The 20,978-nt window shown below is 39.0% G+C and overlaps 1 protein-coding gene across 5 annotated transcripts in view; it reads left to right on the forward strand.

The window, feature by feature from the left end:
• The window catches only part of kcnt1b (potassium sodium-activated channel subfamily T member 1b), a 416,707-nt gene that overhangs the window by 235,949 nt on the left and 159,780 nt on the right, over positions 1-20,978 (forward strand). For all 5 annotated transcript variants that reach the window (XM_072240265.1, XM_072240261.1, XM_072240263.1 and 2 more), the window contains 4 exons: positions 249-308; positions 5,212-5,286; positions 12,056-12,139; positions 14,800-14,894. In XM_072240265.1, the coding sequence (XP_072096366.1) occupies positions 249-308; positions 5,212-5,286; positions 12,056-12,139; positions 14,800-14,894 (314 nt within the window). The remainder of the gene's footprint in view (positions 1-248; positions 309-5,211; positions 5,287-12,055; positions 12,140-14,799; positions 14,895-20,978) is intronic.

Raw genomic sequence — 20,978 nt, forward strand, 5'->3', positions numbered from 1 at the left:
TAACTGTGATTAAATTCAGAAGAAATGAGAATCTATATATATAAAATTAAAATTTTAAGATCAGGTGTTGGTTTGGCAGCAAGTTTAACTGATCACGTAGCAGTAATTATAACTGACACATTCTATATTAGAATGCTGCAGACTGATTTTTCTTATTATGTTTAAGGAGAAATAGAGCATTTTCATTTAACTTTATTCAAACAAGAGAGCAAATTAATTCATAATCATGACATTTATCTATCCCACAGGTTACAGTGGCTTTAATTAGTTTCCTGGAGACCATGCTTCTCACATATCTGAGTTACAAGGTAAGAATTTGTGTAACTAATGAACAAAAAAAATTAGGCCATCTTTAAAAGGTAAATAGCTTAAAAAATATTAAACCAAATTCTGATGCAAGAACTGATGGCCATATATTCTCAATCTTTTAATATTCTTTTGTTTCCATTGGGTTTATTGGAATGTTTGTTCACATTTGTTGGTGGACTTAGTGTTTCATAACCCATTCTTCTGCACTCTGGAAAAGCCAGACATCAGTACCACACAGTTGACGTAACCTTAATAAAAATTGTTAGAGGTATCTGACAGTCCCTTTTGCTGTAGTTTCCAGAGTTATGATCCCCCTTTGTATTATATTGAATGCTCATAATGCTCATAATTTCCTCATAAAGCTGATGAAGATGGTGGTCGTTCAGATAGACTGCACACTGTGGATGGCACTTATAGAAACTATCTTTACCAATATTTAGGGAGGTGCTATTTATTTTATTTGTTATAGAACTTTTGAATATAGAACAGTACAGCACAGGCTGCTGCCCTGACAGAATTTGAAATGAGATCCTAGTGGTGAATAAATGGAGTTCCAATAAATAATTGAAATTTATAGTATTTTGTCTGTTGATCAGATTTCTTAATTATTTTTAAGAGAACCTTTGGTAAACATACAGAAGAAGGTCAATGCAGCAGTCCATGACTGCTGAATGGAAGAGAAATTGTTGATGTGAATAAATCTGACAAGGAGGCAATATGTGATAATTGAAAGCATAAGTAAAGCATCCTGAAGAGCTTTTGGAACAGAACCATCGGGTGAATTTATGAGGCCTCACATATGAACAGACTTACCATAACTCACAGCTGTTCACATAACAGTTCTAACATTTGAAAGGGATTTTTATTCATTTAGATGAGAATTACGTGCATTAAAGAATTGTTGCTACTGCACAAATGTGTTTCACTCTTTTATTTACCCCAGGCAAAATAATCCTAACGATCTATCAGTTTTGAACCAGCTGTGTGGTGTGTCTCTCTCTCTCCTCTCTCTCTCCCCCCTCTCTCCCCCCTCTCTCCCCCCTCGTACAAATAATATGTAGTAAAATTCAGTAATAGTGGAATACAGTGTCAATACTGGCCCAACGACCCAGCCAGTCTATGCCAACCATGATGCCCTCCTAGCTAATCCCAATTTTCCCATATATTCCTCTAAGCCAAGGGTTCCTGGCCTTTTCTTTTAATGCCATTGACTCCTATCATTAACCAAGGGCTCCACAGAACCCAGGTTGGGAATCTCTGCTCTTAGCTTTGCACTTTCTCTGGCGGCTCATTCCGTGCCTCATCACCCTCTGTGTGAAAAGGTTGCCTCCAGATCCCTTTTAAATCTTACCCCTCTTACCATAAACATATACCCCCTTGATCTGGACCCCCGTATTCTGGGGAAAGGACCATTCCCTGTCCACCTTAACTAAGCATCTCATAACTTTAAACACTTTGTTAAGGTTTCTGCTTAACCTTCATCATTCCAAGGATCAAAGACCTAGCCTGGCCAGCCTCTCCCTATTACTCAGGCTGTCTGGTCCTGGCAACAACCCCATAAAATTTACTTACCCTATCTCTACCTTCCAAGTTTACCTCTAAATATTTATCTTCCCCTCCACTCATCCTGATTATTTTTCTTCCTTATTCACATATATCCACTTTTAACTTTACTGACTTCTGCCTTCTTTTATACCCAATGGTTTAAGCCTGTGCACCTTCCTTACCACGTCTCAATGTATCAGCAAGGTCAGTACCTTGGAAGCATCAAAGTATATAGAAACATAGAAACATAGAAAATAGGTGCAGGAGTAGGCCATTCGGCCCTTCGAGCCTGCACCACCATTTATTATGATCATGGCTGATCATCCAACTCAGAACACCGACCCAGCCTTCCCTCCATACCCCCTGACCCCCGTAGCCACAAGGGCCATATCTAACTCCCTCTTAAATATAGCCAATGAACTGGCCTCAACAGTTTCCTGTGGCAGAGAATTCTACAGATTCACCACTCTCTGTGTGAAGAAGTTTTTCCTAATCTCAGTCCTAAAAGGCTTCCCTTCTATCCTCAAACTGTGACCCCTCGTTCTGGACTTCCCCAACATCGGGAACAATCTTCCTGCATCTAGCCTGTCCAATCCCTTTAGGATCTTATACGTTTCAATCAGCTCCCCCCTCAATCTTCTAAATTCCAACGAGTACAAGCCCAGTTCATCCATTCTTTCTTCATATGAAAGTCCTGCCATCCCAGGAATCAATCTGGTGAACCTTCTCTGTACTCCCTCTATGGCAAGGATGTCTTTCCTCAGATTAGGGGACCAAAACTGCACACAATACTCCAGGTGCGGTCTCACCAAGGCCTTGTACAACTGCAGTAGTACCTCCCTGCTCCTGTACTCAAATCCTCTCTCTATAAATGCCAGCATACCATTCGCCTTTTTCACCGCCTGCTGTACCTGCATGCCCACTTTCAATGACTGGTGTATAATGACACCCAGGTCACGTTGCACCTCCCCTTTTCCTAATCGGCCACCATTCAGATAATAATCTGTTTTCCTATTTTTGACACCAAAGTGGATAACTTCACATTTATCCACATTAAATTGCATCTGCCTTGAATTTGCCCACTCACCCAACCTATCCAAGTCACCCTGCATCCTCTTAGCATCCTCCTCACAGCTAACACTGCCACCCAGCTTCGTGTCATCCGCAAACTTGGAGATGCTGCATTTAATTCCCTCATCCAAGTCAATAATATATATTGTAAACATCTGGGGTCCCAGCACTGAGCCTTGCGGTACCCCACTAGTCACCGCCTGCCATTCTGAAAAGGTCCCGTTTATTCCCACTCTTTGCTTCCTGTCTGCTAACCAACTCTCCACCCACAGCAATACCTTACCCCCAATACCATGTGCTTTAAGTTTGCACACTAATCTCCTGTGTGGGACCTTGTCAAAAGCCTTCTGAAAATCCAAATATACCACATCCACTGGTTCTCCCCTATCCACTCTACTAGTTACATCCTCAAAAAATTCTATGAGATTCGTCAGACATGATTTTCCTTTCACAAATCCATGCTGACTTTGTCCGATCATTTCACCACTTTCCAAATGTGCTGTTATCACATCCTTGATAACTGACTCCAGCAGTTTCCCCACCACTGACGTTAGGCTAACCGGTCTATAATTCCCCGGTTTCTCTCTCCCTCCTTTTTTAAAAAGTGGAGTTACATTAGCCACCCTCCAATCCTCAGGAACTAGTCCAGAATCTAACGAGTTTTGAAAAATTATCACTAATGCATCCACTATTTCTTGGGCTACTTCCTTAAGCACCCTGGGATGCAGACCATCTGGCCCTGGGGATTTATCTGCCTTCAATCCCTTCAATTTACCTAACACCACTTCCCTACTAACATGTATTTCGCTCAGTTCCTCCATCTCACTGGACCCTCTGTCCCCTACTATTTCTGGAAGATTATTTATTTCCTCCTTAGTGAAGAGAGAACCAAAGTAATTATTCAATTGGTCTGCCATGTCCTTGCTCCCCATAATCAACTCACCTGTAAGACATGTCCAATGAGGGTGCATCAACTTTTCCTTCTCATTTCCTTTCGCTGTTAAGATGGGAACTGCATTCTGCTTCTTACGTTATTCTCTTCTAATCTATCTACTGGTTAATATGCACAAATACAATTTTCGTTGGGAGATATTCCTATTGATACTTTACCAACTGCATTAATTGGGACTCCATGGGAATATTGCCAGTGCCCTAAAATATAACTGAATACTCATGCAAATATTTTTTTCTGGCAGTGTTCAATAAATTTATTCATCCTGATTTTTGAGTGTAGCATCTCTGATTTTTAGAGGAACCTGAGTATGCGCACTTAGAAAGGTCCACTAAAAAAATTTTCTGCTGTGTAACCCACATATGGTTTTATGGTCTCTTCAATATTCAACAAATAAGAATTTTTGCAGACTGTCAGTTGAGGAAAGAAGGGAATCAGGCTCTGTAGATTCAGCCAAGCAATCTTAGATGTTATCAGTAAAATCAGAGTGGTCATTAGTCATACTTAACAGTTCTCTAAAGGACATACAAAATACTGAGATTCATTTTTCCTACAGCCATTCACAGCACAAAAGAGAACTATAGTAGAATAAGTGCAGTTTTTCCATGTAGTACATGTGCTATACAGTCTTTTAATAATCTTGGCATTCTTGTGTTATTAATCAGAGGTCTTGAATTGAAGCACAGTTTAAAGATAGATTACTGTTTATTAGAATAAAGGTAAAAATAAGGGCAAATGGATACTAAATTTCAAACCTACCTTGGATGGTCAGTTCTAACATTTTAAGTTACCAGAGTTGCCGTATTGTGAATAATTTCTAAAAGATATAAAATGCTGAAGAGATTCTGCTTCACAGGACAAAATATCAAATTAATTAACTTGTTATAGTAATCAAACTATTACAGTTATCACAATTGAGTCAATGCACTGGGATTAAATTGTGATTTTTGTCATGTGCTGGAAGTGATTTTTCCTTGTTATCCTTGCTTATGTGGTTACACACCTTGAAATTAACTGGAATCTAACAATTTAAATGTATCTTTAAATCATCTCAATATCGGTTTCATTGAGATAATGTGGAAGTTTGGTTCAGAGTGCTTGCATTTCCCGGTAATAAAATTAGTAGACCAGAGAACAACAAAGCAAATTGACCAATAAATAAAGTCATTGATTCCATGCTCTCAGTGTTTGATGAGGCATTGTATTAGTGAGATAGCACTGCAGCATTTTGTAGCCACTTCATGGAGTGGTCTAGTGAGTTTCAAAGTTGGTAGCAGTTGAACCCATGTCAAGAAATAATGTAATATTAATTGACTGCATTTTGCTTTATGCAGGGAAATATATGGGAACAGATTTTCCGAGTTCCTTTTATCCTTGAAATGATCAACACTGTTCCTTTCATCGTCACAGTAAGTAAATGTAAAATATGCTCTTCTGATTTTTCAAGCCACCAATTGGCTCAGCTACTTTAATATAGTTATGTAGCTACTATTAGAAAAGCTTAAAAAGATGTCAGAGATTCATGTGAAATAAAATTTTAACAATCCTAATCCAGCTGCTGGTGAACCTATAAACTAAGTACTGAAATATTCAGCAGACAGGAGAGAAAGAGTTAACATTCAGGTCAGTGATCATTCATAGTATAGCACGATGTCTATGCTGAGCAGGATGGCAAATTAAACTAATTCCTTCTGCATGTATCTGATCCATATCCCTCCATTCCCTGTGTGTTCATTTGCTTAACTAAGTGCTTCTTAAACAGCACTATTGTATCTAGTTCCACCAATATGCATAACATGCCCGGGCACTAACCACTCTAAAACTTGCATCGCACACCCTGTTTAAACCTCTTGCCTTAAAATTATGCCTTCTCAAGTCACCATCTTTATCCTGAGAAAATTATTCTGATTGTCTATGCTATCTGTGCCTTTCATAACTTTATTTAGGCTCTCTTCAGCCTCTGATGCTCCAGAGGAAACGATCCAACTTTGTCCAACCTCTCTGTGTAGCTAATACCTGTCAATCCAGGCAGCATCCCGGTAAAGCTCTTCTGAACCATTTGCAAAGTTCCTATATCCTTCCTATAATGGGACAACCAGAACTGAACACAATACTCCAAATGCGGCCTGAGTAAAGTTTTATTGAACTGCAACATGACTACTGACTCTTGGACTCTATGCCTTAGCAATGAAGGCAAGAGAGACATATGCCACCTTTACCTCTTTATATTGGCATTGCCACTTGCAGGGCAGTATAGGTGTGGACCCGCATGATCCTTTTGTATCTTAATTCTGCCATTAACTGTCTGCTTTCCCCTTACATTTAACCTCCCAAAGTGCAATACTTCACACTTGCCCAGATTAAACTCCACCTGACACTTCCCCACCTATATTGTCCAAGTCGTATACCATCTTGGACATGTCTCCCATCCACTACATAATGTACTGGTTGGGCACAGGAGTACATTCAGCCAGAGACTCATTTCACCGAGATGCAACACAGAGCGTCATAGGAAGTCATTTCTGCCTGTGGCCATCAAACTTTACAACTCCTCCCTTGGAGGGTCAGACACCCTGAGCCAATAGGCTGGTCCAGGACTTATATCCTGGCATAATTTACATATTACTATTTAACTATTTATGGTTTTATTACTATTTAATTATTTATGGTGCAACTGTAATGATAACCAATTTCCCCCGGGATCAATAAAGTATGACTATGACTACTATGACTATATCTGTAACTGATCTATATGTTGTTGTATCCTTTGATGACCACCTTTACTGTCTGCAACTCCACCAACTTTTGAATCATCAGAACGGTTCTGTTTGAAGTTAGAAGGAAAACTTGTTTTGTTTGTAATTCTCTCCTTTGTAGTGACACATCCTTCAATGCACTGGAGTCATTGGAACTATTTTGGTGAACAAATGCAGGCAGTACGAGAACACACTTGAGAATCTGTCTTAGAAAAATCATGGGTAACACACAGCAAGGGTGTTGTACCCCGGAACAGAAGTTGCTTATTGCTGGGATGGAGTTGTATGTTTATTCTGCATGTGATAATGCCATGCTTGACCTAGGCACTCAATAGAAAATGTTTTAGCTACCCACAACTCATGGCACAAGTTTTTGGTGGTTAATGTGGTCAATTTCAAAAAAGTTGTTTTGTTAAATATTTGGAATCACATCAGATATAATTTTGTGTACAATTAATTTCATATTAAAGTAAAACATTCACTCTAAATCTCTAAATAAATAATTGTATCCTAAATGCAAGATTGCATTTGTTTACTTCCCTCCCTGATGCAATCCAGACTTCACATAAGAGCATTTCTAACTACACTTAGTTCCAGGAACTGTTGTTTTTTTTGAAAGTAATAGACTTACAAACAGTATTCACATGTTGTTTAAGCATATGCAAAGTATAATTGATATTTCCTGTGTTCTTGAATGTAACTGCATATGCACTTAATAATACATAAGGTTTAATATGACCTATTAACAGCTAAAATGGGGCTTTGCCATATTACCGAGGTCTCTCTTCCAGTTCTTTATTTCTTTTCCACTTCAATATTCCATAACATTTGACGTAAATAATATTTCATCCAGACTTTACTGATGAAAAGTTTTAGGCCTGAAACGTTAGCTTTTTTTCTCTCCACAAATGCCACTTGATCTGCCAAGTGTTTCTAACATTTTGAATTTTGAATTTTAAATTTGTATAAAATTGTCACAAATCACTTGGGCACCTGTGGACATGAACGAGACTCTGAACTGGCTGTGGTACATGTCAGCCAGATGTTGTGGAATGCATTGTTAACGATGACATAGCTAAGAAAAGGGATGAGGTCTTGAAGACTGAATATAGTCTTCAAAAGCAGGACCTCAATCTTTGTCATCTCTGGATTGCTCTCCTGTGCCACACACCAGTGAGGATAAGGATAGGAAGGTACAGCAGGCTAAGGTGTGGCTGAAGAATTGGTGCAGGAGGCAGATTTATTTCAGATTGGGATCTCTTCAGGGAAATGTGTCATCTATGCCAAAGGTTACACCTGAACCCATGAGGGACCGATATTCTTGCGGGCAAGTTTTCTGGAACTTTTGGGGAGGGCTTAAAGTAAGTTGGCATGGAGCAGTTGGTATAAAGGTAGTTACAATGTGTAGAGAGATTGAGGAAAGTTAGGGGCAGTGGATAGGGTATAAATGCAGTCAATTAGAAGGGTTGAAATGTGTTTAATGTGAGAAGTTAAGAATAACGGTGGTGAACTGAGAGCACAGAGCGGTAAATGGAATTACAATGCTGTGGCCATTGCTGAGACTTGGCAGTCACAAAGACAGGAACGGCTGCTGAATGATCCAGGGTTTAGATGTTTCAAAAAGGATAGGGAGGGTTATGGGCTGTGCTGGAGGGAAAGGTTAGATGGATCGTGGAATAGTTTTATACAGGTCGGCACAATGTTGTGGGCTGAAGGGCTTGTACTGTGCTGTATTGTCCAATTTTCTGATTTTATATTACAAAAAACAAAATGGTTTTTCGTGACATACCCAGTCTTTCAGTCACTGCATTTTGTTATCAGATCTTTCTGTAGTACAGAGCTAATCAAACTGCCAGTGGGATTAATTCTTGTGGGATCTATCCTTGCTAAGTATAGATCTCTTAATATAAAGAAGACACTTTATAAATTTTTGAAAATCTCTGCTCTATTAGTTTCCGGCAGCAACTATTTCTGAAGGAGATGCCATCTCTATTAAATTAATTTTCTGCAATTTAATTTCCTTATTTCTCTAAGCTTTTAAGGATACTGGATTTGATAAGACCTCAATAGAATCATTACAGAGTCTGTGTTTGATAAGACCTCAATAGAATCATTACAGAGTCTGTGTAAAGGCAGTGAAATGTTTTGAAAAGCAGTTTCTAACCATGGCAACAACTCCATTGGTGTGTCTGTTATAATGTGTAGTTGAGGAGTCCAACTTTGACACTTCATATATGAACCTCTGTTGCAGAATTGGAATCAGGTCTATTATCACTGATATATCTTGTGAATTTTTTTGATTTATGCCAGCAATACAGTGCAAGAAATGGTGACTGTCCTTCGTAATGAATCCTATCTTTTAGAAGCACTGCCTCCTGACAGTGTCCTCAATGGTAGGGAGGGTTGTGCTCATGGTGGAGCTGGCAGAATTCATAAACCTGTATAACCTCTCACGATCATGTGCTCTGAATCCTCTATACCAAACTGAGATGCAACCGGTCAGAATGCTCTCCACTGTACATCTATAGAAATTTGCAAGACTCTTTGGCAATGTAAGAAATCTTCTCAATCTCCTCATGAAGGAGTTCTATGTGATTGCACCAATATGTAGGCCCCAGGGTTGATCCTCTGAAATGTTGACACCCAGGAACTTGAAGCTGCTCACTCTTTGCACTACTGACTGCTCGATGAGGGCTGGTGCATGTTCTACCAACGTCTTCTTCCTGAAGTCCTCAATTAAGTCTTTGGGTTGCTGACATTGAGTACGAGGTTGTTTCTGTAACACCACTCAAACAGCCAACCAGCCAAACTCCTTCATACCTCATCATCACCATCTGAGATTCTACCAACACCAGTGGTGTTTTGGGCTGTATTTAGACGAAGTAGAGCGGTGGGCTAGGCACATATGCTTGAGATGCACCTGTGCTGATTGTCAGTGAGGTGGAGATGTTATTACCAATCGGCACTGACTGGTTTCCTGATAAGGAAATCGATCCAGTTGTAGAGGGAGGTACAGGGGCCCAGGTTTTGAAGCTTGTTGATTAATACTAAAGGGACTATAATGTTAAATGTGAAGCTGTAATCAATAAACAGTAGCCTGATGTAAGTTTTGCTGTTGTCTAGGTGCTCTAAAGCTGAGTGGAGAGCCAGTAAGATTGTGTCCACTGTGGACATTATGTGGTGGTAGGCAAATTGCAATGGGTCCATGACGTTGCCTAGGCAGGAGTTAATGCTATCCATAACCAATCTATTGAAGCACTTTATCACAGTACACGTAAGTGCAATTGGATGATAGTCGAAGTAGCTCACCCTGCTCTTGGTCGCCGGTATGATTGCTTCCCCTTTGAAGGAGGTGGGAACCTCAGACTGCAGCAGTGAGAGATGGAGGATGTCCTGGAACACTCCAGCCGGTTGACTGGCATGGGTTTTCAGAACCCAATCAGGTACACAGTTGGGCGGTCTTGGTCAAGCTTTTCATTATTCCACTCTAAGCATCATCCATAAGCTGAATCTCTATTATAATTTGCAGCTTTTTATGTCCAAGCAATCACTTCAAAGGTCAAATTCTTAAATATTTTATGTCAAGGTAAGATTTATTGCAGTCCAGTTTGAGAGTTTTATATTATCAGTTGTTGAAATGTGTCATGTTGTCAGTGTGTTCCTCCCCAGAGTGAAATATAAATTTACCATTGTTCTAATTGGCAGGTAATTGAAATTCATTTAACAAGGATCTATTTGGTCATCACTGTAAAAAGGAAATTGCCTTTTAAACTCGCGAGAGAGCATAGGCCATCAACTTTTTTCTGTTGATGTTTCTGTAGCAGGCAATTTCTCTTTTTACGAGGTCGATTTGCTAGCTCAACGCTCAACCCAGCATGGATTGAAAGTGTGCCTGGGGAGCCAGCTGGGTTTGAAATTGGGAGCCTTCACTCCGAAGTCCGGCGCTGATGCCACTACGTCACCAGCCGGCTTGGTCATCACTCTACTATTTGTAAAACTATCAAGTGCAAAATGTTAAGTTCATTTAAAAACTCGTTGAAGTACAGTTAGGTATAATTTTTCTCATTAGATACAATGTCCAACTCAGAGAGAAAGTTCATAATCAGCACACTTTCCATTCTCTGGGAATGTCAGCTTATATCCATAGGCACCACTGTAGCGTGGTGGTTAGTATGACACTAATAGGGCTCAGGGCCTTGGAGTTAAATCTCAGCATCCTTTGTAAGGAGTGGTGCGGCTTGAAGGGCTACTCCGTGCTAAATCTCTAAATAAGTTCCCTATAAAATATTGGCTGCAGTTCTTATCATATCTAATGTATGTCATTGATAGGATGAAGTCACTGAAACTATAAACATGACCTGAGAAGGTGATTGGCAGCCACAGAACAATTATGTAGTAATACTTTTTCTTCTTCTTCATGGGCCCTTAGCTCCCAGTGGAGCATAGGCCACTGATAACATCCTATCTCCATCGCCCAAAATTCAATGGTATGGTTGGAGTTATCAATATTTCTGCAGTCCATTGTATCCACTGTACAGGGATTGGCCTATACAGCCTCACCAGAGCCCTGTTGGCCAGACTCACCCATTTCCACCTCTCGTGATGGGAATATAAAATAAAACTACTTATGCAGTTCTCAGTTACCTTGTTCTCTAGCAGCTCCCCTTTCTGTTCTCTTGGGAAGATATCACTTTCCCAGTTTTCACTGGACATGATCACAGTTCATCACGGACAAGGTTTCTATATGTGTGAGCCCTGATGTTAATATTTGTCTAGCTTTGAACATAAAACGCCCAAATTTCTAAACATCTACCTCCAGTTGAAATTACCTTGTCAAATCTAAACTAATTTCTTTCCATTACCAAAGCTAACATCCTTAAAAATATAGTGCTGTCAAAATAAGCTAAATGTTATACTATCTTACAGTATGCATTCATAATTTTAGTTTCTTAATAGAATGAATCATAAAGATATTTCTGTAGAAAATGATACTTGTGTACAGAATATTTACCTCATCCGGTACATTGATAACTTGGCAAAGATCTGAAATTTTAAAACTTAAGGTTTGTTCTAGAACAGACAAATACAAAAGAAATAATTTGTATTTTTGAATTATGATTTAATAATTATAATTCTGGTCACTGTTTTACATCTTTTTTCATGCCTAATTTGGTGGCAGGAACTTTAGCTGCCTTGGACGAACCCTTTGGAAACTGTCACTGAATAGTTCCATCTCTGCACTTCTCCCTCCTCTTTTACAAAAGAAAAAATATCAGAGCAAAGTCTTCCACATCTCTATATAGTCTAGCATCTGTTTCCATACAAAGCATCTTGATTTGCTGACTTATATCTATATATTATATGGGAATTTTTGATATGTGTTTCATTTGTGTGTGAGTTTGCCTTTTTCCTGTCTTTGCAGATTTTCTGGGCACCCTTAAGAAACCTCTTCATCCCAGTATTTTTAAACTGCTGGCTGGCCAAGCATGCACTGGAGAACATGATTGTAAGTAATCATTAATCAATTCTATCCTACCTTCTGTAGTCACCAACAGCCACAAGTATATCTTTGAAACCAAAAGCCAAAATGAAATTTAATTTTGGAAACTAATTTGGTTCATGAACAACCGTGTGACTGGATTATCAGCCATTAATCATCAAACTGACTAGTTGAACACTTAGAGAAAATGGAAATACAAAAAGTGATAGGTTTGCTCTATCCAAAAAGAAGGGGGACTGGTTAACAGTTTGGAAACAGACATTTGAAAAGAAACCGTTTTTGTAGAAGCATTTGCAATTTTGCTTTTCATTATTTAATTAGATATTGGAAAGAAATCATTTCAAATATTATTAAAAGATTGAAATGAGATTGTTGTGGTGAAGATTTGCGTGAGTGAACCAGGAACGTATACAGATCAGGGAGTGCTGATTTATTACATCTGTCACACTGTATATATTTTGAAAGTGAAGTACATTTAGCAAAACTAGCCATGCATTTGCAGATTAATATAGAGGGAATACATATAGTGCAGTAACTAGGCAACATACACTCTTAGCTATTTAGTTAGGGGAAAGATAAACAAATCATACAGATTGCTAATTGATTCTGTTCATTAGTTGTTATCTGTTATTTTGATGAACTGTTTGGCTGTAGTGAAAACGACTTTATAAGCAGACTTATAAGGTCATAAAGATATAGGAACAGAATTAAGCCATTTGGCCCTCAAGTCTCCTCCACCATTTCGTCGTGGCTCCCTCTCAGCCTCTCAGCCCCAATCTCCAGCCTTCTCCCTGCATCCCTTCATACCCTGACTAATCAAGAATCTATCAACCTCTGCCTTAAATATATCCAATGAGTTGGCTTCCACAGCTGCCTGTGGCAATGAATTCCACAGTTTCACCACTCTCTAGCTAAAGAAATTATTCTCATCTCCATTCTAAAAGAATGCCCCTCTATTCTGAGGCTGTGTCCTCTGGTCTTAAAATTCCCCACCATAGGAAACATCCTCTCCACATTCATTCTGTCGAGGCCTTTCAACATTCGATAGTTTCAATGACGTCACTCGTGATTCTTCTGAATTCCAGTGAGTAGAGGTCCAGAGCTATCACATGCTCCTCATATAACAAGCCTTTCAATCCCGGAATAATTTCCGTGAACCTCCTTTGAACCTTCTCCAATGTTACTACATCCTTTCTTAGATAATGGGCCCAGAACTGCTCACAATACTTCAAGTGAGGCCTCACCAAAGATTTATAAAGCCTCAGCATTACATCCTTCTTCGTAAGGTATCTGTTAATTTCTGAATCAATGAAGTATGTCAGTGATCAAAGTTGTAACTTTTTTCCCCCATTTTTTTTTCAAATTGTGCCCTGATTAAATTATAGGATTGGGCTTTTCTATAATTCTCAGTTAGGAAGTTTTACGTTCAAAGGACAAATCCAACCTGACACTTCAGTAGCATTGTGGCTGGCACACTGCAAGAGGTGTTGGGCTAGAAATTCTGTTCTGTCTTGCAAACTTTCTACTATAGAGTAGATATCACTCTCACAAAATTGTATCAGGCCTCAGTTGAAGGATCATATATTCAATGGGAGGCAAAGGGGATTTCAGGCCATGGTCAGAATATCTGAAGAATAATCTTAAATAATACAAAAATTTTTGTTTGTATCTATTGTAGGTGGCTGCTAGGTCCTTCATTTAACATCTCTTCTCAGCAGAGCACTGATGTTTGAACTATTGCTTATACCTTTGAAGTATATTTCAGTACATTAGTTTCTGATTAAGTGAAAATGCTCCTTTTGAATCACAGCAGATAACTACTACTGTAACCACCTCCATTACTAGAAACCCAACCATCTTCCCAGCTCATTGTTTCTGTGTCTTCTCCTTCACCTCACCAGTTGATGGATGTAAAAAATAGAATTATCTCCTTGTAATAAATGCTCCATATTAGTTAAATATTTTGTGGCACTTCTGGTCCCTAAAATACTAATACGGCCGGAAGACCAAGATTTTCCCTGTAGAAGTGGGATGCAGGGGATTCGTTGCTACATCTACGACCGGTCTATTGAAGAAGATGGGGGTGAGGGGTCACTCCCTCCAACAATCAATCAAGTCCTTGTCAAATGCAGCAGAAGAAAGCAGCAATTGGATATGGATTAAAAGAAAAGACAACAACTGGGCTGCAAGATGAAGACAGGAGGGTATGGAACTGAGATGGGTGTATCTGGGATGCCAGGTAGCACCGTTGAGCCCTCTGGAGGCATCGTGGGTTTATCAACGAAACGTCAAAGAAGGAGCGTGCCCACCTGATGACCCCGATGATGTACCTACCCTCCTTGTCACCACTCCGAGCCCGCTGCCAACATTGAGAATGCTGACTTACCATAGGGATTGAAACATCAAGTCTTAGTAGTTCTACTACTCTACTATGTATAGTTATTACCGTTGCTGATTTTGATGCAGGAACGACTTGGAAATTAGCATTGTTTCAGTTTCATAGCCTACAGTTATAAATCAATAAACAGAGGGGTCTGATATTATGAAAGAAATGGAAATAGTCCTTAAAGTTTGAAAAATATCAGTTGTTTTCGATAAATATGCAGCATTTTCTCATCTGTATTTGTATCCTCTGAATTTCCTAAAAATATTGTCTACCCCTGCAGAACGATTTGCACAGAGCCATTCAGAGAACGCAGTCTGCTATGTTTAACCAAGTATCAATATTGATTTGTACTCTACTCTGCCTTGTGTTCACTGGGTAAGTGGGAAAATATTTTGTGCACCATTGATTATGTTAATTCTTGAGTTTTCCAGGCTATCAAACATGCTGCTGTGGTGTAATAACATTTTGATGTTTGGTAGTATCTAGAATTTGTCACTCTTAATATGCAATACAATAACTCCTACAATGCAGTATGCCCACCAAAGATGATACTTTGGCACGAGTTATATTGATTCCTACCAGTAATCTTTATTGGTTTGCTATTGTTACATGTACCGAGATACAGTGAAAAGATTTAATTTTGCATGCCATCCGGACAGATCATTCCATACATAATTACAGTGAAGCAGTAAAAAGAAAACAGAATGCAGCGTATAGTGTCGCAGTTACGGAGAAAGAGCAGTGCAGGTTGCTAGTGGGAGCCTAAGTTACAAGGACAGATTGCCTGATTATTATTCCCTGGAACGTAGGAGATTAAGGGATGATAGAGATATTGAAGGTCATGATGGGCATAGGCAGGGTGAAAGTGCATCATCTTTTTACCAGGGAGGAGGTGTTACAAGCGAGAAGGCTTAGGTTTAAAAATCAGTAGTAATAGATTTGAAAGGGGCGTCAGGGGCTGCTTTTTCATATAGAGTAATATGTATTTGGAATAAGTTGTCAGAATTAGTGGTTGAAATACATTAGCAACATTTAAAAGCTATCTAGTTAAGTACCTGGATAGGAAGGGTTTAGTGGGCTGTGGGCCAAATGGAGGCGGATGAGATGAAGTAACTGGGCAACACTGTCAGCATGGATGAGTTAGGAAGGGCCTGGTTCCATGCTGCGTAATTGTATGACAAATAAGTGAAAGGGTCACAATGACATTAATTGGAAGATCAAGAGTTCATCATTTAGTATTTGGGAGATCTGTTCAAGAGTCTGATAACAGTGTTCTAGAAGCTGTCCTTCAGTCTGGTCGCTGTCACAATTTTTTATCTTCTGCCCACCTGGAAAAGGGAGAACAAAGAGTGACCAGGGTGGGAAAGGACCTTGATGAAGTTAGCTGCTTTCTCAAAGCATTGGGAAGTGTAGACAGAATCAATATGCTGCAGGATAAAGATCAAAGCGACCAATTTGTCTTTAATTAATGTGAGGGTATCATTCATTGATTGTATTCTGCAAATACAGGTTTTACTGACCTCAAACTAACATATACAATATAATTTGAACCTGGCACAAAGTAACCGTGTTTATAGCCAAACTTGAAGAATGCTCATTTCAGAAACCCCCACGTGCCAGGTGTTAGTTCAGAGATCCCAGCTGTGGTGTCTTGAAATTGGTTGCATTATATTTCAAGCTGTGCTGTGCTGGGAAGAGATCACCTAGGCAACAAAAAAAGGTTCAGGAAATCGCTGAAAGCTTTCTTGAAAATGTGCAACATCGCTTCGGTATTCCTTGGGAACCACGGATGCATGATACTAAAAGTGGAGGATTCAGGATGGTGTTGGCCATGCACTCAGGACACACAGAATCACTGCATAAGTGGCAGGAGGAGTGCACCATCTTGGTGACAATCAACATCCAACCACCTCATCAACCTACCCCATCTGTGGAGAAGTCCGCAGTTTCTACAAAACCAGTAGCAGCGGTCATCCTCAATCACAAGGGACTGTGTGAAAGAAATGAGTTGCCTATCAAAATAAAGAATTCTCACAGGATGTAAATAATATGCTCAATTTTAAATAAACTTTATGAACATTATACGAAGTTTCATTTAAGATATTTGATTTATTTTAAAATCCCTTTTGTTTTGAGATTATTATATTAAAGAATTCAATTCATAGGAATTGAATTAGCCGTTTTCGAGCCATATACACTCAGTGTCCACTTTAGCAGGTACAGCAGTGGACCCCAATGTGGTCTTCTGCTGCCGTAGTCCATCCACTTTAAGGTTCAACGTGTGATGTGTTCAGAGATGCTGTTCTACACATCCCCGTTGTTATGTGTGGTTATTTGGGTTACTGTCACCTTCCTGTAAACTTAAGCCATTCTGACCATTCTCCTCTGATCTCTGTCATTAACAAGCAGCACACATCAAAGTTGCTGGTGAACGCAGCAGGCCAGGCAGCATCTCTAGGAAGAGGTACAGTCGACGTTTCAAACCGAGACCCTTCGTCAGGACTAACTGAAGAAAGAGCTAGTAAGAGCTAGTCCTCTTACTAGCTCTTTCTTCAGTTAGTCCTGACGAAGGGTCTCGGCCTGAAACGTCGACTGTACTTCTTCCTAGAGATGCTGCCTGGCCTGCTGCGTTCACCAGCAACTTTGATGTGTGTTGCTTGAATTTCCAGCATCTGCAGAATTCCTCGTGTTCCTGTCATTAACAAATCATTTTCGCCACAGATCTGCCGCTCACTGGATTTTTTTTTTGTTTTTCACACCATTTTCTGTAAACTTTAGAGACTGTGGTGCGTGAAAATCCCAGGAGATCAGCAGTTTCTGAGATACTCAAACCTCACCATCTGGTGCCAACAGTTATTCCATGGTTAAAGTCATTTAGATCACATTTCTTACCCATTCTGATGTTCAGTCTGAACAGCAACTGGACCTCTTGACCATGTCTGCATGCTTTTACGCATTAAGTTGCTGCCACATAATTGGCTGATTAAATATTTGCATTAACTAGTAGGTGTACCTAATGAAGGTACTGTAGTTGCTAAGCAGAAACTAGGGTTTAAAAGCTCAGTTCAATTCTGTAGTTATCTGTAAGAAAGTTTGTGCGTATTTCCTCCCACAGTCCAAAGACATACCAGTTGGTAGGTTAATTGGTCATTGTAAGTTGTCCTGTGATTAGACTAGAGTTAACTCATGGGTTGCTGGGCGGTGCAGCTCAGTAGGGCCTGTTCTGTCCTGTATATCTAAATAAATGAAAGTTTTAAAAGCTGGTTACATTTGCAATTCTGATCCAATAAAACTGCTGCCAAAAGATTAAAACTTCCAGGAGCTCTAATTTAAAAATTTAGTGTGAAGTATCTTAACATTATGAAGTGACTTGTTTGTGAATATAGGTAACCCTTTAGTTGTATTTCTGTGTTTAATTATAAATATAATTATTTGCTTAGTTTTAAGCTATAATCAAATGTGGGTTTTACAGCCCAGTGTTCGGATGGGTCACTTAGCTTAATATATTCCCATATACTATCAGTTCATGTTGAGCCTAAATAATTAAAAGCTAAGACAGCTCACACTAACATTCAATGATCAGAAAGTAAGTATTTATAATCTGGTCATTTAAACCTTAATGCTGAAAATAACTGCAGAGTAGTTTAAGTTCTCATGACAAAAGAAGACATTGGGAAACCAATGATCAACTGAAAACAAAAACAATCAATCAAATGTGGTGTGCTCAATTTGGTGTATTCCCAAAGCTCTTGCAATGTAATCATGCCATTCCAACTTCAAGGCTGAAACAGATCTTACAGTGCAATTGCCTTGTTAGTGATGGTGCCTCAATTCTTTTATACTTCAATTGATCTTGTAAGGCGGGATGCTTTGTTCACCCTCAGATTGTTAGTGTATTAGAAACTTTTGAGATGAGTAATTTTCTGGTCACATAAGGTTGCTTCTCGTTCTGCCACGGTACAAACAAAAGTAAATTTGCGATTGGTATTATGCTGAAAGAGGATATATTTTCCTTACAGAATCAATTGTTCCTCTTTGATGTGTACGTATAACTTCCACTGACCTAGCTTTTGTTATTTGTCATGACTTTTCCCTCTAAGCCCAAGTTACAATTTTTGTAGTCATAGAATTGTTATAGCATTAGAAAGAAGCGATTTAGCCCACTGAGCCATTGTTAGCTTCTCTAAAGTTGTTTTCTCTCTTATACTTTGCTAGTTTTTTTAAACGCCCTGGTTGATTCTGTTTACACCATCCTATATGCACTACATTCCAGATCATAAGGAATCTCAGCATTTATATATTTTTAAAAATTGCCTCGATCTGCCTTTTATCTTTTGCTCAAAATTTCAGATCTGTGCCCCCTGATCTTTCAGCTCCCTATTAATGGGAACAGGTTCTCGCTCAGGGAACAAATAAAGTCACGATGGATCTCCTCTCAACTTTTTGCTCACCAGTGGAGAATCACATATCTTCTCCAGTCTAACCTTTTAACTGATTGAAGCTGGATCCTTGAAACACCTTAGGGGAATTTTGTTATATTATAGGTGCTATGCAAGTGAAAGTTTTTTTTTAAAAGAGGTATCTTTATACCATGAAGTTTAATTTCTCATCAGCATAGTGTCCTGGGAGTGTTGTTTCACACGTTTACTGAAACACGAAGCATCTGCTGGTATTTGTTAGGATATGAATTGGCTGGGAACTGCAGAAAGACAGCACTAAAAGGGAAGTGTTTTTGTAGCCTAATATTCAGTTGTATTAAAATCATTGAAACCAAATATTGCGCAGGAATATAACAGGAATTATAGTCAACACTGACCATTTACACAATAATATGCAGTCTGTTTATATTTCTGCTCCATTGAGTCAGCAAAGCAATAGTGATTTTTTCATGCATGGCTTAATCATCACATCAAAAATAATGCGGAGATTAGTGGAATCAATTCCTCCTAATACCAATGATCCTTATTAAGTGATTAAGTATATATGTGCATTGAATAGTTTTATATCTTGTGATTCACTGTATGCTGATGTGGACATTCTGGTGAATATAAAAGGAAAAAATGCCTATGTATATCGAAGATGAAACACAATCTTGGTCAGGAAGCTTATTATCTTATCAACCTTCCCAACTCTTCACATGCTATAGGTAGCTATTGTCAGGTTTTACCTCTAGAGGTAGGAATTTGGTTTGTGACTTAATGTTAATTGCTGCCATTGATATAAAGTAATTCTTCCTGGTGTTATGAGAGGTAAAGTTGAAGTGATGGAAAATTCCGTACTAGAAAATCAGATTTTGACAGTAGCAATTGCCTTCAATGACATTGCACATTAGGGAAGGAGTGTTGTTGATAAATAATAGATGATTCTAAAAATATATGCAGATGAAATTTTCTAATTTGTATAATGTTGATAATATACTGTATAATAAAATAGAATATTCATTTCCTGCACTGGTCAGTATAAAAATAAACTAGATATCTGAAATTTTGCATGTATGTTATGTTTAGTGTAAGGATAGTGTAAGGAACTACTCATAGTTTTTTACTAAGATGCCCCACAGGAGGCCCTCCATAGCATAAAGGGAGCCTGATTTAAATTTTCCCCGTTCAAAATTGATGACTGTTTTTCAGGTTTATTTCAGGTAGCACTTTTGGTCTGCCTGAACCACAAAGAGAACCTGAAAAGTTGTGCACCGAGTTTCTACAGGGGCTAGAACATTAGAAAGTGTTTGACAGGAACAGGCCATTTGGCCCAACAAAGCTTGCCACATTCCTATTCACTTGGTGTGTTGAAATAACTATTGAGTTTAGATTTGAAAGTCTGTAAGGTACTACTCTCAACTACACAACTAGGTAGTTTGTTCCATATGTCCGCAACTCGCTGTGTAAAGAAATGTTTCCTGATGTTACTCTGAAATCTCTCCTTAACCAGTCTTCACCTATGGCCCCTTATCCTTGATGCTGGAGTAGCTGGCGTCTACTTATACCCTTAATGATTTTGAACACTTCGATCATGTAGAGCACTTTTCAAATACAAGATGTAGAGCACTTTTCAAATACAAGGCAGTTCAAAGTGCTTTACATAGAACAAGATATAAAAATCAAACATCAAATTTCAGACAATATATAAGAGAATAAAATCTAACAAAAATGTTACAGTGCAGGAGATTTTAATTAAACACAGCAGTGAAAAGAAAAGTTTTAAGAAATAAGGCCACATGTAGGTTGGAGAAACAGCACCTTATATTCTGTTTGGGTAGCTTCCAACCTGTTGGCATGAACATCGATTTCTCAAACTTCCAGTAATGCCTCCACTCCTTGCCCCCCCCACTTCACCATTTCCCACTCCCTTGTCCCTCTCTCATGTTATCTCCTTGCCTGCCCCATCGCCTCCCTCTGGTGCTTCTCTCCCCCCCACCATTCTTCTTTCTTCCATGGCCTTCTGTCTGTTTCACCAATC

The sequence above is a fragment of the Mobula birostris genome, chromosome 22 (genome assembly GCF_030028105.1).
Source record: "Mobula birostris isolate sMobBir1 chromosome 22, sMobBir1.hap1, whole genome shotgun sequence".
NCBI lineage: Eukaryota > Metazoa > Chordata > Chondrichthyes > Myliobatiformes > Myliobatidae > Mobula > Mobula birostris.